Genomic DNA, 14,704 nt, shown 5'->3' on the forward strand with positions numbered 1-14,704 from the left:
AATAATACTCCAAACCTACTTCACATAGATCTTCCTTGGACAATCAATTATCCCTGTCATTGACTCGGGACTCGCAGCGGGGCCCACCAGGAATATACAAACAACAAACACAACCTGGCTCTGTCCGGTGGGGTCTACCCACCCAAAGATTGTCCAAAGTCCGATCCCCAGTCACCGTTCATTTTTCAAATCAGACGACCGACTGCCACTTTAGTCGATTAATCTGTCTTTAACTCCTTACCTCTCTATTAGTCAAAACCGGATTTATGGAAATCAATTAGGGAAAGAAAGTAACTGCAAAAGTCTCTTGTCCACGATGAAACAGTACACTGAACCTTTCCCCCAGTCTCTCTCTCTCTCCCATCTTTCAGATGTTTACCCGCCATATTCCGATCCAACGGTGGAATCCCGTCTTATGATGCCCTTTTGTCTCACCAGCTGTGGGCCCACTGGACTGAGAAGTTAGAATGCAACTAATCGACTGACGCGTGGACTGGAGTTCAGTGTTTGGGGATAAGGAAGCAGTAATTAACTTATTAATTCGCTCTGAAATTTGCATAAATGAAGACTAGTTAATAACAAACAAACCACCCGGACCCCAACAATTCCGGGCCGGAAAAGGGTAATTTGGTCAGGTGAATCGACAGATTTTTTCAAGCTTTCAGTAGTACAATAATGTTGTACTCCAGGACCAATGTTGATGATCTGAACTCTTTGATTGGAATTTACGACGTCATAACACTGACTACAGTAATCCGCAGAGCGGATGAGCTTACTGAGTTTATGGACAAAAGTGTAATTTGGGTATAAAAGTGAGGGCAAAGTCATTGGTCTCCCTCCGCTTTTGCTTCTGTGCCCCTTCTCCGACCCCAAGACGGCACTGTCCACTCTCTCTCTCTCTCTAGTTCTTCTCTTCTTGAGTCCTTTCGTGATTTCGTCCCTCTTCTTCTATTGTTCTACTCCCTGAAGTCTGAGCTCTCTTATAAAACAGAAGACAAGAGTGACAGCAAAGAGAGATCGAATCAGAACCGGATTGAATCGAGGAAGCCTCACGAAAAGAGATCTCATTTTTCTCTCGACGGCAGATCACTGAGCTGTGACACAAACCCTAGTAATGGCGTTGCAGAGGGTGAGTGAGCTCCGCAGCCTCGATCCCTACATATGGAAGGCCTGCGCTGGAAACTCTGTCGAAATCCCCACCGTCGGTTCCACGGTTTACTACTTCCCGCAAGGCCATGCGGAGCAGGCTTCTTCTTCTCCAGATTTTAGTTCTCTGGCCTGCGTCAGGCACATGGTTCTGTGCAGAATCGTGTCGGTTATGTTCCTGGCGAATCCTGATACTGATGAGGTTTTTGCAAAAATACGTCTTGAACCGCTGGATCGATCGTTTTCCGGAATGGTTCGTATGCCGCCGGTTGCAGCGGGATTGTCGCAGGACGGAGACGTTGAGGATTCTGAGGAAAAGATTTTGTCGTTCTCGAAGATCCTGACGCCAAGCGATGCAAACAATGGAGGTGGGTTTTCGGTTCCCAGGTTTTGTGCAGATTCAATATTTCCCCCACTGAACTACAAGGCGGAGCCTCCAGTACAGACGATTACAGTGACAGATGTTCATGGTGTGATGTGGGATTTCCGGCACATTTACCGTGGGACGCCGCGTCGGCATTTGTTGACGACTGGGTGGAGTAAGTTCGTTAATCATAAGAAGCTTGTTGCTGGAGATTCAGTGGTTTTTATGAAGAACCAAACTGGAGAGCTTTTTGTTGGGGTAAGGCGCACTGCAAGGTCAAGCGGCAGTATGGACTGTGTTCGGTGGAATTATCATGTCGGGTCTGTGGCTTCTCCCATTGTGAAAATGGAAGAGGGGTTTGGAAGTGGAGAGGGGTTCTCGAGGAGTAGCAGGGGCAGGGTTCCAGCTGAATCTGTAGTAGAGGCTGCTGAATTAGCAGGAGTAAACAGGCCTTTTGAGGTTGTTTATTATCCGAGGGCAGGTTCACCGGATTTTGTGGTCAAGGCGGAGGCGGTAGAGGAATCCCTCAATATAATTTGGATGGTTGGTATGAGGGTTAAAATGGCAGTGGAGACAGAAGATTCGTCTAGGATGACATGGTTTCAGGGGACTGTTTCGTCAGTTTCAAGTCCAGATCATGGGCCGTGGAGGGGCTCGTTCTGGCGCATGCTTCAGGTGAATCTATTTTGCATTTCAATTTACTCTTTGCTATTCATAATTTCTGCTTGATCTCTGAAGAAGAAATCGGGACCTTCTTAATAAAAAATACATCTAGAGTTTCCTTCTGTGTGCCATATGTAGCAAATCAGTTCATCTTATTATACATTCATGAGTTGAATCTTAGGTAACTATTATTTGGGTCTTTAGCACCATATGCTGATAAATGCTTTATGCAATCTTTATTTTTATTTATTGGACATAGGTGCTGCTACATTGGGTGCTCACTCTTATATGAAGCGTTTGTGAACCAAGTCTTGTTTTTTATTTGAGTATCTTTCCTTTTAACAAATTGATTGAATAAATAGAAAATCAGTTGTGTGTGTTAAATTCTTCAATTCATCCATTCATGAGGTTAGCCTTCCAAGAAATCCAAGTAGAACTTTGTTACGACATTGTCAACTAAAGCATCTTCATCATTCTACCATCTTACCTTTGGATAATTTGTGTGTTTTGGGGTGTTTCCCAATTTCAAATTCAATTTCCTTAACCAGAATGATGTTATGGTGGAAGAAAGATAAGAAAATTTCAGCTTCATTTTATGTATGTATAAACTAATGATTTAATTAAATCTTATTAAGGTTAGCTAGTTGTTTTGCCTCTTATCATCTTGCATGCTTCATTCCATACTTCCATAATGTAGAATAATTATATCCGCTTAGAATATCACTTTATTTCTGTTGACTTTTTTCCTTTCAGTTCTTCCCTGTAAGTTGTCATGTTATAGGATTGAGCATACCGGATATGCACTTTTTTTTTTTATCTATACCTTTGCAACTTTATTAAAAGAAAATAAGGAGAGGTGTACAAATATACAGAATACAAGGAGATAAAGTTACTTATCTCCAACCTGCTCAATTTTTAGTTTAGAACAGTGCCCAAATAATTTGTTCTCGCCCAACCGCTTGTTTTGCCAAAAGATGGGCCATACAATTTGCTTCTTTTGTACCTGTCGGAATTTAACTTCTGTGCCCCTTGTTAGCCACTCGAATCTTTTCATTTCATTCCTATACATCCAAAATTCTCCTTCTCTATTCTGTATCCACCCTATTACAAGTTGTAAGTCCCTTTCAATCAGCAATTTTTTTATGTTCATATCCCTTGTTCTTTGTTCTCCCTTCAGTACAGCCCTTACTGAGTGACCTACTCCAATTGGGCCTGAAAATTAGTTTAAGATGTGACCTGTCTCCTTCCTAAAAATTCCTCCAACTCTTGAAGGTCCTGGGTTCCCCCTGCTACTACTGACATGCAGAACTTAACTGCATAATTAATTTATCAAATGGACTGGTAAAAATTAATTATTTAATTTATCAATATGTTTATCAAATAAAAACTCAGAATAAAGGGATATGACACCATGCCAAATGTTTTGATGGCATTTTATGTCAATGTGCTAGGTTCCTTTTTCTCCATCTTTAGCTTGGAGCTTTGTTAGCATGTTAAAAGTTTCATGCCATGTGAGTATGTGACAAGGACAGCTATATGCTTGAATTCCTGGTAAAGGTGAAGGTTACATGCCTTGTCCTTGATAAAATTGAAATAATAAACTTATGATTTTTGTTGTTATTGTAGTTTATTCAGCTTGATGATGCTTTGCCAGCAACTGTTTTTCTGTTGTAATAAAAATCTTGTGATGGATATGAAATAGAAAAAAAAAAAGTATTCAATGTCAGCACTCAACAGTAGTGTTGTTTGGACTGCCTTATTATTTGGGTCATCTTCTTTTTTTGATAATTAATATAAAAAAATAGATGTTATGAACGAGCTGACCCCATATAGTTGGGACAAGGCTTTATATGGCAGAGATCTTTATTATCTTCTTACTATATATTTAAAAAGTTTCTTTGCCATGCATATGTGATTCTTCGTTATTAACTGAGTTCAGTGAGTATCTTATTCTCTAGAGCATAGACTTAATGTTCTTACGTAATCTACTGTCCCTGGGCCGCCTTGAGCCTTGGACCAGATGGTTATTATAAAAATTAGATGTCATGGGCCAATCCCATATAGTTGGGAAAGGCTTATATATGGCAGAGTGATTTATATCTCTTAGCATATATTTCAAATTTTTTCTTTGTCCTGCATATGTGATTCTTCTTTATTAGCCGAGTTCAGTCGGTATATTATTTTCTAGAGGATAGACTTAATGTTCTTATGTCATCCGATTATCCCTAGGCATGTCTTGAGCCTTGACATTGTGGGGTGGTAATCTAATATGCATCAAAACTATTATAAAGTGGTAACAATCAGCCTGGAGTGGGTGAGGCCTGGCCTGCACCAGCCATATTTACACTAATTACAACATCTAGTATGTAATGATGCAAAGAACTAAACATCATATTTACCATTGCAGTTATTCAACCTACTATCTTAATGATTTTGGTTTGATTTGTTCCAACTAGATTATGTTTCTTGAATAAAAGTATAACAAACTTATGAGTGATGAATTCATATGAAGTATATGTTATAGATTATAGAATGGAACATATGTTAAACCATATTGATATTCATAAACATATTATGGGTAGTTTGATGGCATTGACAAATTTTTGTTCATTTACAGATCCAAACTAGAAATTGCAAAATGGAAATACACTCAATTTCGGAAAAGAATTTGGAAATTTTAACTGATGGGAGAAATCCAACATTGATCTGCTTTGTTCTTTAGGGGACAAACCCAATATATTCTGTGAATCTACTTCATCTACCATAAATTATAAAGCTGTGGAAGTGAAGTTTTGAACAGTTTCTTTTACTATGTTCATTGTTATTTGCATTTTCTCATCCGGTATACATGAAAGAACTGTGTCATTTTCACGATCTTTTGATTTTTATTTCAGGTTAACTGGGATGAGCCAGAAGTTTTGCAGAATGTCAAGAGAGTGAGCCCCTGGCAAGTTGAACTGGTTGCAGCCACACCACCCCTTCAGACCCCATTTCCCCCCACAAAAAAGCTCAGGGTTCCTCAGAATCCTGAGTTGCTTACTGATGGAGGAGCCCTGTTCTATCCTATGACAGGATTTAATTCAATGATGGGAAACTTGAGTCCATCATTGTTTAATTGTAACACTTTTCCTGCTGGCATGCAGGGAGCCAGGCATGATCCAATCTGTGTACCCAATTTATCTAATTTCATATCGAGCAATAACCATCAGGTGTTGTGCTCTGAGAATATCTGTAGCAACAATGTGGCACCAAAATTGAGTTGTGTTTCCACCGAATTGAGCATTGGTAGTTCATCACAATCAGACAACTCATCACCACATAGCCAGAACAGTGTGCATTTCTTTGGTACTGAAACTTTTGGGAGCCGAAACAGCAATTTAACAACAAAAGCTACTGTTAGTTCATTCCAATTGTTTGGTAAAATCATTCAGACAAAACAGCCTTCTGAGAGTGGGGTCGATGACATTGGGTGTATGGAAAATGATGGTGGTAAAGGCTACAACGTGACTGAAGCTGTGGCCAATCCACTGGTTCCTGCCTTATCTCACCCTTACAACAAGTTGTATGATGGGGTTGACATTCAATATCAAGGAGTCTCAGCAGTGGAAGCTTGTTCCTTATGATGGTAGTTGCTTTGGTGTAATGGAGATGGAAGTGTACAGGTATGGGTTAAAATTATTATTATTGTACTTATGGTGAGGAAGTGTTAAATTTGTTAGATAATTGTATGGTTGACTAGCTGATGTGGAGTTTGCTACAAATTCACAAGTTGCTTTGCACCAAAAAAAAAAAATATAACAGTTGAAGTATGGTGATAGTCCTTGAGTAGTTTTCAATTTATCTAACCTGTACAAAACTAGGATTTGTGATTTGTTTCATGGATTCTTATATACATTTTATTATTTTCCAGGCTATCTTTGTTTGTTTGTTTAGTCGTTGTACTAAAAGGATGCATTAATGAAGTAAGAAGGTAGAAGAAATCATAAAAAAAATAGATGGAAGAATACAGAAAGAGCTATATCTCCCTATCCAGAAAGGAGATAAGAAAACTTGTTGAGCAACGCCACTTCTACAAGACAGGAGAGAATACACTGAAGTAGTGTGCCCTTTCTTTCTTGCTTTTATTTGGATTGTATATATGGGATGATATTCAGTCCTAAGTTTAGAAAGTATTATTTCTTGTCATAACCATAACAACTTGTCACACATGCAGAAGAATTAACACCCTGGGGTTTCTAGAATATAACTTGGATATTCAATACAGTTAGCCTATGATACCAGAATACCTATACAACTGCTCAATTGATGTTGAGCTCACTAACTTGATCAATATGACTTTCAACAAACTATTTATCAGAAAAAAAAATACCTTTCAACTTGTTGCTCAATTGATGGTTAGATCACTAATTAGCTAGGAGTCACTTGTCTTTGACCAAGTAGTCAATATGTTGTTTGGACACTCTACTGTATATAATTGCCCAAAATGTATAAACTATGTTGAAGACTAGATCCATGGTAGAACATAGGAGATTATGTTATTTAATAAATTCCTTGATTACCTTACTCACAAGGGAATTGGTAAAATTGAAATTGTTTCTATTGATTAGAAAAATGGAAATATGTTTTGCTTTACCTTTTTGATCTTATTAACCAAAAAGATGCAACTTTGTGTTGTAGTTAGTTCAGTACCAAACAAAAATTCCTAAGGAATTCCAAGATTTTTTGTTATATGCTTGATGGGATGCCCCATCCTTATCAAACCATTTATGCATGTACTATCAATAACATACATTATTTTCTTAAAAATGTTTCTTGTTATATTTTTTTTTCTCCAACCGTTGAAAAAAATATATATCAATTGAACTTTACTTGCCATCCTAGACTTTAAGTTAACATTGTTTCCTTGATTTTGCTTTACCTTTTTGATCTTATTAACCAAAAAGATGCAACTTTGTGTTGTAGTTAGTTCAGTACCAAACAAAAACTCCTAAGGAATTTCAAGATTTTTTGTTATATGCTTGATGGGATGCCCCATCCTTATCAAACCATTTATGCGTGTACTATCAATAACATACATTATTTTCTTAAAAATGTTTCTTGTTATATTTTTTTTTCTCCAACCATTGAAAAATATATATATCAATTGAACTTTACTTGCCATCCTAGACTTTAAGTTAACATTGTTTCTTTGATTTACTTTTTCAATCTCATTATGTTTAATGTCTCTCGATAACTTTTTTCAATTTTTGTAGGTCTTTCTAGGAGAGGCAGGAAGCTGACTTCGTATCTGACTGTTGCAGTAATAACGTGGCCACACAAGGTAGCTTTAGCTGTCAAGTTTGACTATTTAGTCTAACTTTGTGGTCATGTAGAAAGAAGCCTTGTAGTTTTCTTTACTTTAATTAAGTGATATCAAGTCAATTGGTTAGCCATTGACAGGGACTTGGCATTTTTATTATTGTCTTTTAGTATTTAGTCACTCGGTAGAATCTCATCTGTATGTTTCTGCCATTTAGCAACTGTGTATGTTCAGGATCTAGAAAGATCATAATTTGTCTAATGGGGCTGAATGCTATCCATTTTCGTTGCTGTTGTCTTAGGATGCTTTTCCTGTATTTTCATGTTAGCAACAAAATGGTTTTTCCTTTTACAAAGGTAACTTTGATGAATTTAATATACTGACTAAAACATGTTTGAGTCAATGGATTGGCCTCAAAGATTAGTTGAATTGACCTTGTATATTCAAGCGATTTTTACAATATATCTGTGGTTCCTAGAAGAGTTTGCAACCCCTACAAGTACATATCTTTTCCATATTAGGTTTGGTCTGTCTTTAGTCTCTCCACCAGTGGCATCACATTTCATCAGATATACACATTTTTTCGCAAGTAGCCACAGAATTTATCAAGGACAAGTGAAAATGCATATTCAAATCCAAAGTCTGGTTGAGAGGTTCCTCAAATGCCCAAGTAAACAGAATGACTTCAATGACCTGATCTTAATTTAGATGATTAATAAACTTGTAATGATAAATATGATGGGGTGTATTTGATCATCACTTTTTATTATGGCATTACCATCTAAAACTGAATCAAAATCCAAGCAATTGAACTTGGCAAGGTCTATACTCTATAAAACCAATTGGATGGACTAAGAATAATCCCTAAATCTTTAGTTGAAAAAAAGAGCTACAGAACTTGAAGTTTTGGAATAACAAGGCAATGGCTGTTTAAAGGATTTCCCATATTTGAGCATCTATGAGCTTGCTTAAATCTTAGGATGTAGTTGTGGTACGATGGAGAACAGTGGATTCGTGACAATATTCTTCGTCAGGGAGTCGTCTCCACCTGCCGACCTGCGTTTTTCCCTGCTCCTGCTGCCTTCTCTTAAGTTCTTTTACTAAGTTGGTCTTGTGCTTAGTCTTAGTTCCTATTTTCTCTCCCTTAGCTTTAAGCTGGTTTTGGCCGTTTTGTTACTGTCTTTTAATTGTTTGTTTTTATGTCTTAGCTGTGCTCTAATTTACTGCTGCAGAACCCTATGGGGGATCAAAGGTAAGAAACTCGTTCAGAGAAGTATTGCTTCGGCCATAACAAAGGGCTAGCAAGGTGGGACCGGAACACCAGGAAGGATCCAGATCTGGGAAAGGTTAATTATTCTCTTGAATGGCCCGGCGGCCGGCGGGGAGACTGAAAGAAAATAATAGTGGCGTTAATGCCAAGAGCTCTTTCGTGGTTATAAAAACCATATACGGATATAGCAGACCGGGAAGAATGAACATATTCAAAAAGAAAGTTTTATCACAATGCGGTTCAACAAGACAAAAATCCACCATACATAAAAAGATGGTGAAAAGGATGGCTACCAGGCCCCATTCTTCTTCTGTGAGTACAGTGGGGTCAAGTTCAAAGAAACCATTATTTTAACTGGTGCCCAAAAGCCAGGTGCTAGGTAATATGCACTGGCATAAAAAGGGAGTAGGGTAAAGAAAGGCTATGCATTATTATCACGTATCCACGTATATCTAACACGAGAATTGGGGCCGGTACCCAACCTCTATCACTGGCTTAAATTATCTGCAAGGAAAAACATGAAAACTGTCTATTCCAGCAAATCTTAAGTGGCGTTTGATCACCTCCTGTGACGCTGTGAATGATTTGATGGTCAAGGGGTGAGACTTTTTAGATAGTGGTAGCCTTTTATCCTCTTTAAATTGCAGGGAATTAATGGAGGATACACGGTAATAATTAAGCAACGGTTATCAAGGAGGAGCTCGCATCGTAACTTTCTGGACCGTCCAATTAGAAACGACCCACGTCCCTAAGCCAGTACTTAAGGTGTCCAGACTTTACGTTTGTCAGTCTCTGGACTAAAAAAACACATCAAATGCGTTTGATACTTTGATATACCGCCTAAACTCTGAAACCCTTTCTTCATTCCTCCATCTCCAACTCCTCTCTCTCTCTCACACACACATACACAAATTATTTCTAGTTTGTATTGCAAGATGGCTCGCCATTCAACAACATTCTCCTTGAGTAGTGATAGGATTAATTTTTTCCTTCATTAGAGAATAAGGAAATTTCTCGATTAGTACCATGTACTTTGGATCTAGTGTTATTTTGCTCTCTAAACTTTAAAACTCAATAATTTAGTACTTGATTTTTCAAAATGTAACAATTTAGTACATACTGTTAATCAGTTGTCAGTTATTTGTATCACATGACATTATGTTCAACTTAAGACTTTTAAAAATGTCAAAATTGTCCTTAAAAATAAAACATTATTCATCATCTTCTTTCTGGAGAAAATGAAATAGAGATCTAATAATCTCATTTGGTTTTCTACCCAAGTTCTTTCCCAAATGCGTCTCAAATCCTTAGACATGTTCTTCATAGTTGTTCAGTTGATCAAATTTTAACTGTGTTGATCTAAGCAACTCTATTTCCTGGTGACAATATTGGGCCTAAAATTGCTGATTCTGTAAAGCACGTGGGTTTGGTGCATCTCTCTCTATTGAATGTTGGTAAGATTTTCATTTGTGGTTTTTGAGGTGTTTTGGGATATAGGTTCAGAAGAGAGGGAGGGTTACTACTATTTTCAACGACGGAATTATGATTATTCCCGATCAGCATATGTTTGCTCTTCGATAACTCTCTGGTTTTTACCCATTTCCATCACTTATTCTCTATCTTTCGTCATCTTCCCCTTCCATCATCATTTCCCCTTCTCCCTCCATCTCTCAGACAACTTGGTCATCAACTTTGATCCCCTCTTTCGCCCTTCAACCCTAAACCAAAGGTGCTAGCTCATCACACTCAATTCCTTTCCAATGTTCCCTTCTTCTCTCATTGTTTCCATCCTCTCTTTCTCTCTTCTAGCTCCATTGTTTCAATATAATTTTTTCTTTCCTTATCTCTTTCACCCATTACCTCTATTTCATTCTTTATTGAACCAACGTCTTAGTTGCATCCTCAATCCCTTTACCCCCAAATCGTGAACTCATGTTACATTTGTGTGTTGCTTGACCAAAGGAGCACACCCACAAGGAGAATTGGATTTCTCTCTTCAACGTAGGTTTGGGTATCAAGCATTGAAGTTTCAGATGAAAGGAAGAGAGAAGATGCTTCCTAGATTGTTGATCGAATATAACCATTATTTCTCCATTTACTTGTAGCAGTAAACCTCCTAGGTCCCAAGCAATACCACACACTAGGTCACTGTTTTCAAAACTGGATCGGACCGGGAAAACTGGGAACCGGTCCCAAAACCGTTTTTTCCCCTCAAAACTGTTGATTTTGGTCAACAAATCACTGAACCAGCTGGTTAACCGTTTTAATGGTTTTAACCGTTTTTCAATTTTTTTATTTTTTTTCCATCAGAACAGGCTGACCGTTCGGGTCAAACAGTTGGACCGCTCGAACTGGTAACCGGATCCCTGACCGGTTCGATCACCAGTTTGTTTTTAAAAACCATGCACTAGGTTAGAAATCTCCTTGTTGTTCATAAAAAAGAAGAGGGGATGTTTGGCCCTTTAGTCTTTTTCTACTAATGCTTTTAGTTCTTAGATTGTACCATTCACCTTCACCTGTTCTGGTAAATGCTACTCGGTGATGATTAGATTGCCTAAGTTTGTTTCTCTCTCTTTACTTTTGCATTGTTTTATCTCTATTTGATAGAATACTCTAGTGGGTTTGATGTGAATTAGATAGTTGATAAAGAAAATTAGATGGTACTTGAAAGGCATTTGTGTCTTTTCAAATACCACTTAACGACTAGTTAATAATAGTTATTGGATTGGCATGTTTTGAAAGTTTGGGCACTAAGTTGTCACATTTTAAAGTTCACGTACCAAAGTGGCACTAGACCAAAAGCACAGAGTACTAATTGGGAATTTTCTCTAGAGAATATAATGGCTCATTGGATCATAAGGCATTTTACATAAGGAACCGTCCGATTTTGCCTACACTGATCCAAATCACTTATGGCATTGTCCTTTCTTTTATGCCTCTTATAAGGCTTTGTTTCCCCTGATCTTCTCTCATGAATAAAAATAAATGTTTTTGCCAAAAACAATGTAGAGGGTTATAGAAATGTGAGAATTGGAATGGATTCTCTCCTAGCTATGTTGGCTGTCAATGGACCGGATTCAACTATATTTGTTGGGGACTTAGCGACATTATGGATGAAATATGGTTGTGTATGTCTTTTGATATTAGTAGGGGTTGTAACAGAGTTGCTCATTAAGTATCTTTAATGATGAAAATCTTTCACTCTATATTAGTACCTTCTGCTGCTTAATGTTTTTTATTTGCTCATAAATAAGTAAAAAAAGGGAAAATTCCTGATCACTAGCCTGTACTTTGTCTCAAGTGGAAATTTGGTCCTAAACTTTAAAATGCGACAACCTAATATTCAAATTTTCGAAATGTGACAATCCGGTACTTTCCATTAACGAACTGTCAACTAGTGCCATCACATGACACCATATGCGGATTAAATAATTAAAAAATGCCAAAATTACTCTTGTTGATAATTTTTAGACCATTTTATCCTTTATATTTAAACAAATAAAAGAAGGTAAAAAGGCTCTTTCATCTTTAGCCCTAGGTTTGAAGACCAGCGAAGGAGGATCTCCGATCTCCATTTGTAGCTACTTTGTGATAATGTCAAGGTAAGTTCTTGCCATGACTCCCTGTCCTCCTTCATTGCTGACCAACGAGGGAGGGCCTTCGTATTCTTGGAGCAACTCCCGTTCCTTCATCTTTGGTTTTCAACTTCGAGATCAAGAAGACCTTTCATATTCTAGCCGCACAAACTACGGTTTAGTTAGTTATCTGACCTACATACCTAAATTGCAACTTTAGGGTTTTTAGTAGAAAACTATTTACCGTTGCTTGATCACAGGCCATCTTCATCCTCCTATGTTCTTGTTGTGTTTGCTTTGATCGGAACATGGCTTGGACTCGAACAACAAACCTCTCAATACACTCTTCAATTTGCTTTTTACCAATTCGGAAGAAGTCCTCCTTTGCACCATTATCTTGCTTTTGATTTGCTGATTTTTCTTGAATTGGTTTGACCTAAAGCCTACGAAAGCCCTTTCTCTTCAAATGCCAACAAAGAATTGTCTTTTCAAGTATTCCAACTAACCAAAGAATTTTTCTATACTACATCATAGAAAGTGGATAGAAACAAAATAGCGAAAAAAAAAGAAAGACCTTGTTTGCCTTCTCTGACGCCAATAACAAGCGTTTGTCTTCTCTGATGACAATGAGATTAAAATCATTTCTAATGGCAACAAATACGCTCTGTTCTAGCCATATTTTCCCAACAAATACGCTTTGTAATTTAAAAAATGAATCAAACTCAGCTACAAAAAACGAGATGGGTATTTGATTTTTTATGCGCTACTTGATTGTCACGTTTCAAAAGTTTGGATACTGAACTGTTGCATTTTTTAGTTCGGAGACCAAATTGTTACTTGAGCCAAAGTATAGAGTATTGATCAGGAATTTTCCCTAAAAAAACTATCACCAAGATTGAGTTGTGATGAGTTTCCTTTTACACCCTAATCAAAACCAAAGTTATTTGTTGTAACTAATCGATTTATTAGATTCTTTGGCATGGAAAGACCAAATTAAAAAGAGTCTTAGAGGAAAATAACGACAAACAAAACTCATTGTTGCCTTAAACTATGATTTGGAATGATATCCAATCCCTCTCCCAATTTGAGCTCACGGAATATCAAGTGCTGGTTAGGAATGAAACAAGTGCATTTATTAGCAATTAGAAGATATGTAGCCATATCAAATTTCTCATTTTGGAACAGAGTTTAGAATACACAACAACTAACAGAAATATCCGAATTTTGTAGTTTCTTTGACACGGTTCAGAATCTCCTGCCCATGTTTATCAGAGCCACATATGGAGAACATCTCATCCTCTGCATCGTATTATGCAGGGGGAGATGTTCCTAATTCACAGGGGGTAGTGTATTGTGGGTAGGCATGGGCAGAGTTCTCGTGGGCAGGTGATCCGGAATTGATTTGGTACGGGTGCAGACAGATTGGATCGGATTTGAATCGGGGGTATATCTAGATCAGATTTGATAAAACAAATGGTAGATTAGATCCAATTGGATATCACAAATATCAATTCAAATCCGAATCTATTAAGATGTCGGATATTCAAATCTATTTTGATCCAATTTTATTTCCAAAAGTTTTAATAAACTATTAAAAAGAAAAAACATATATAACAATTTATATAAAAAAACAAAAAATACAAGTATTTTTTCAACTATTTTCATCATATATATAAATATTTTTTATAAAATATAAATAATACACAAATTACAAAATTGCAAATAAAAACATATTTATAAATATATAAATGATTGGACTGGATAGGGGTGATCCAAATTCCATCCATTTTTATTCGGATAGATCCTATTATCCGATCCGACCCAATAAAAAATGGACCAGGGAAATATCCGAATACGGCAAAATAGGGTCGGATTTCGTATCGGATCATCCTTAGCACCTGTAGTCCCGTACCCTACGGGCTCAGGCTCAGCCGCTCAGTCAACGTCTGAAGCCTCCAAACGGGCTCTTATCTGCGGGGGGACAAAATTGGTGTTCTAGATAAGATGTGAGGGTAAATTGGATACTAGACACCGTATCCGAGACCTCTCTCTCTCGCTGGTGCTGGTCTCCCTTCACCGAGGTTTTAGCGGTCGGAGAGACCTGAGTTGAGAGTGTTAACTGTCGACCGTTAAATCTTCAAATGGCAGCAGCTGCTGCTTTGTCCAGTCATTCTCTCTCCTCCGTCCATCGCTTGTATGAGTCTAGAAAGCCCTCTAAAACCCTAGAATTCAAAGCCCTTACCCTTCCAAGCATCATTAAACACCCTCGCCAATCTCGTCTCTGCAGCATAACCAATGTAGGGTTTCAAATGTCTAAACCTCCTCTTGTTCCCAGGCGTTCAGTAAAATCATTTCTATGTACCGAAGAATCCGAGCCCGGGGTATGT

The 14,704-nt window shown here is 37.7% G+C and overlaps 2 protein-coding genes across 6 annotated transcripts in view; both read left to right on the forward strand.

Moving 5' to 3' along the window:
* Positions 1 to 814: 814 nt before the first annotated feature.
* Positions 815 to 7,760, forward strand: LOC148852311 (auxin response factor 17-like). Its single transcript, XM_088946627.1, has 3 exons — positions 815 to 2,185; positions 5,068 to 5,835; positions 7,426 to 7,760. The coding sequence occupies exons 1-2, from the start codon at positions 1,115 to 1,117 to the stop codon at positions 5,794 to 5,796; spliced, it is 1,800 nt and encodes a 599-aa protein (XP_088802753.1). The 5' UTR covers positions 815 to 1,114; the 3' UTR covers positions 5,797 to 5,835; positions 7,426 to 7,760.
* Positions 7,761 to 14,254: 6,494 nt separating this feature from the next.
* The window catches only part of LOC148852312 (Co-chaperone GrpE family protein), a 29,029-nt gene continuing 28,579 nt past the window's right edge, over positions 14,255 to 14,704 (forward strand). For 3 of the 5 annotated variants that reach the window (XR_016099041.1, XM_088943739.1, XM_088943738.1), the window contains exon 1: positions 14,320 to 14,698. Coding sequence is in view for 4 of the 5 variants with exons in the window: in XM_088943739.1 (XP_088799865.1) it covers positions 14,459 to 14,698 (240 nt within the window). In the remaining variant the exon portion in view is untranslated. Of the gene's footprint in view, positions 14,699 to 14,704 lie in introns of all 5 variants that reach the window. The other 2 variants (XM_088943737.1, XM_088943736.1) reach the window with 2 other exon arrangements.

This window comes from Nelumbo lutea, chromosome 5 (genome assembly GCF_056320005.1).
Source record: "Nelumbo lutea isolate HS-2025 chromosome 5, American lotus-T2T, whole genome shotgun sequence".
NCBI lineage: Eukaryota > Viridiplantae > Streptophyta > Magnoliopsida > Proteales > Nelumbonaceae > Nelumbo > Nelumbo lutea.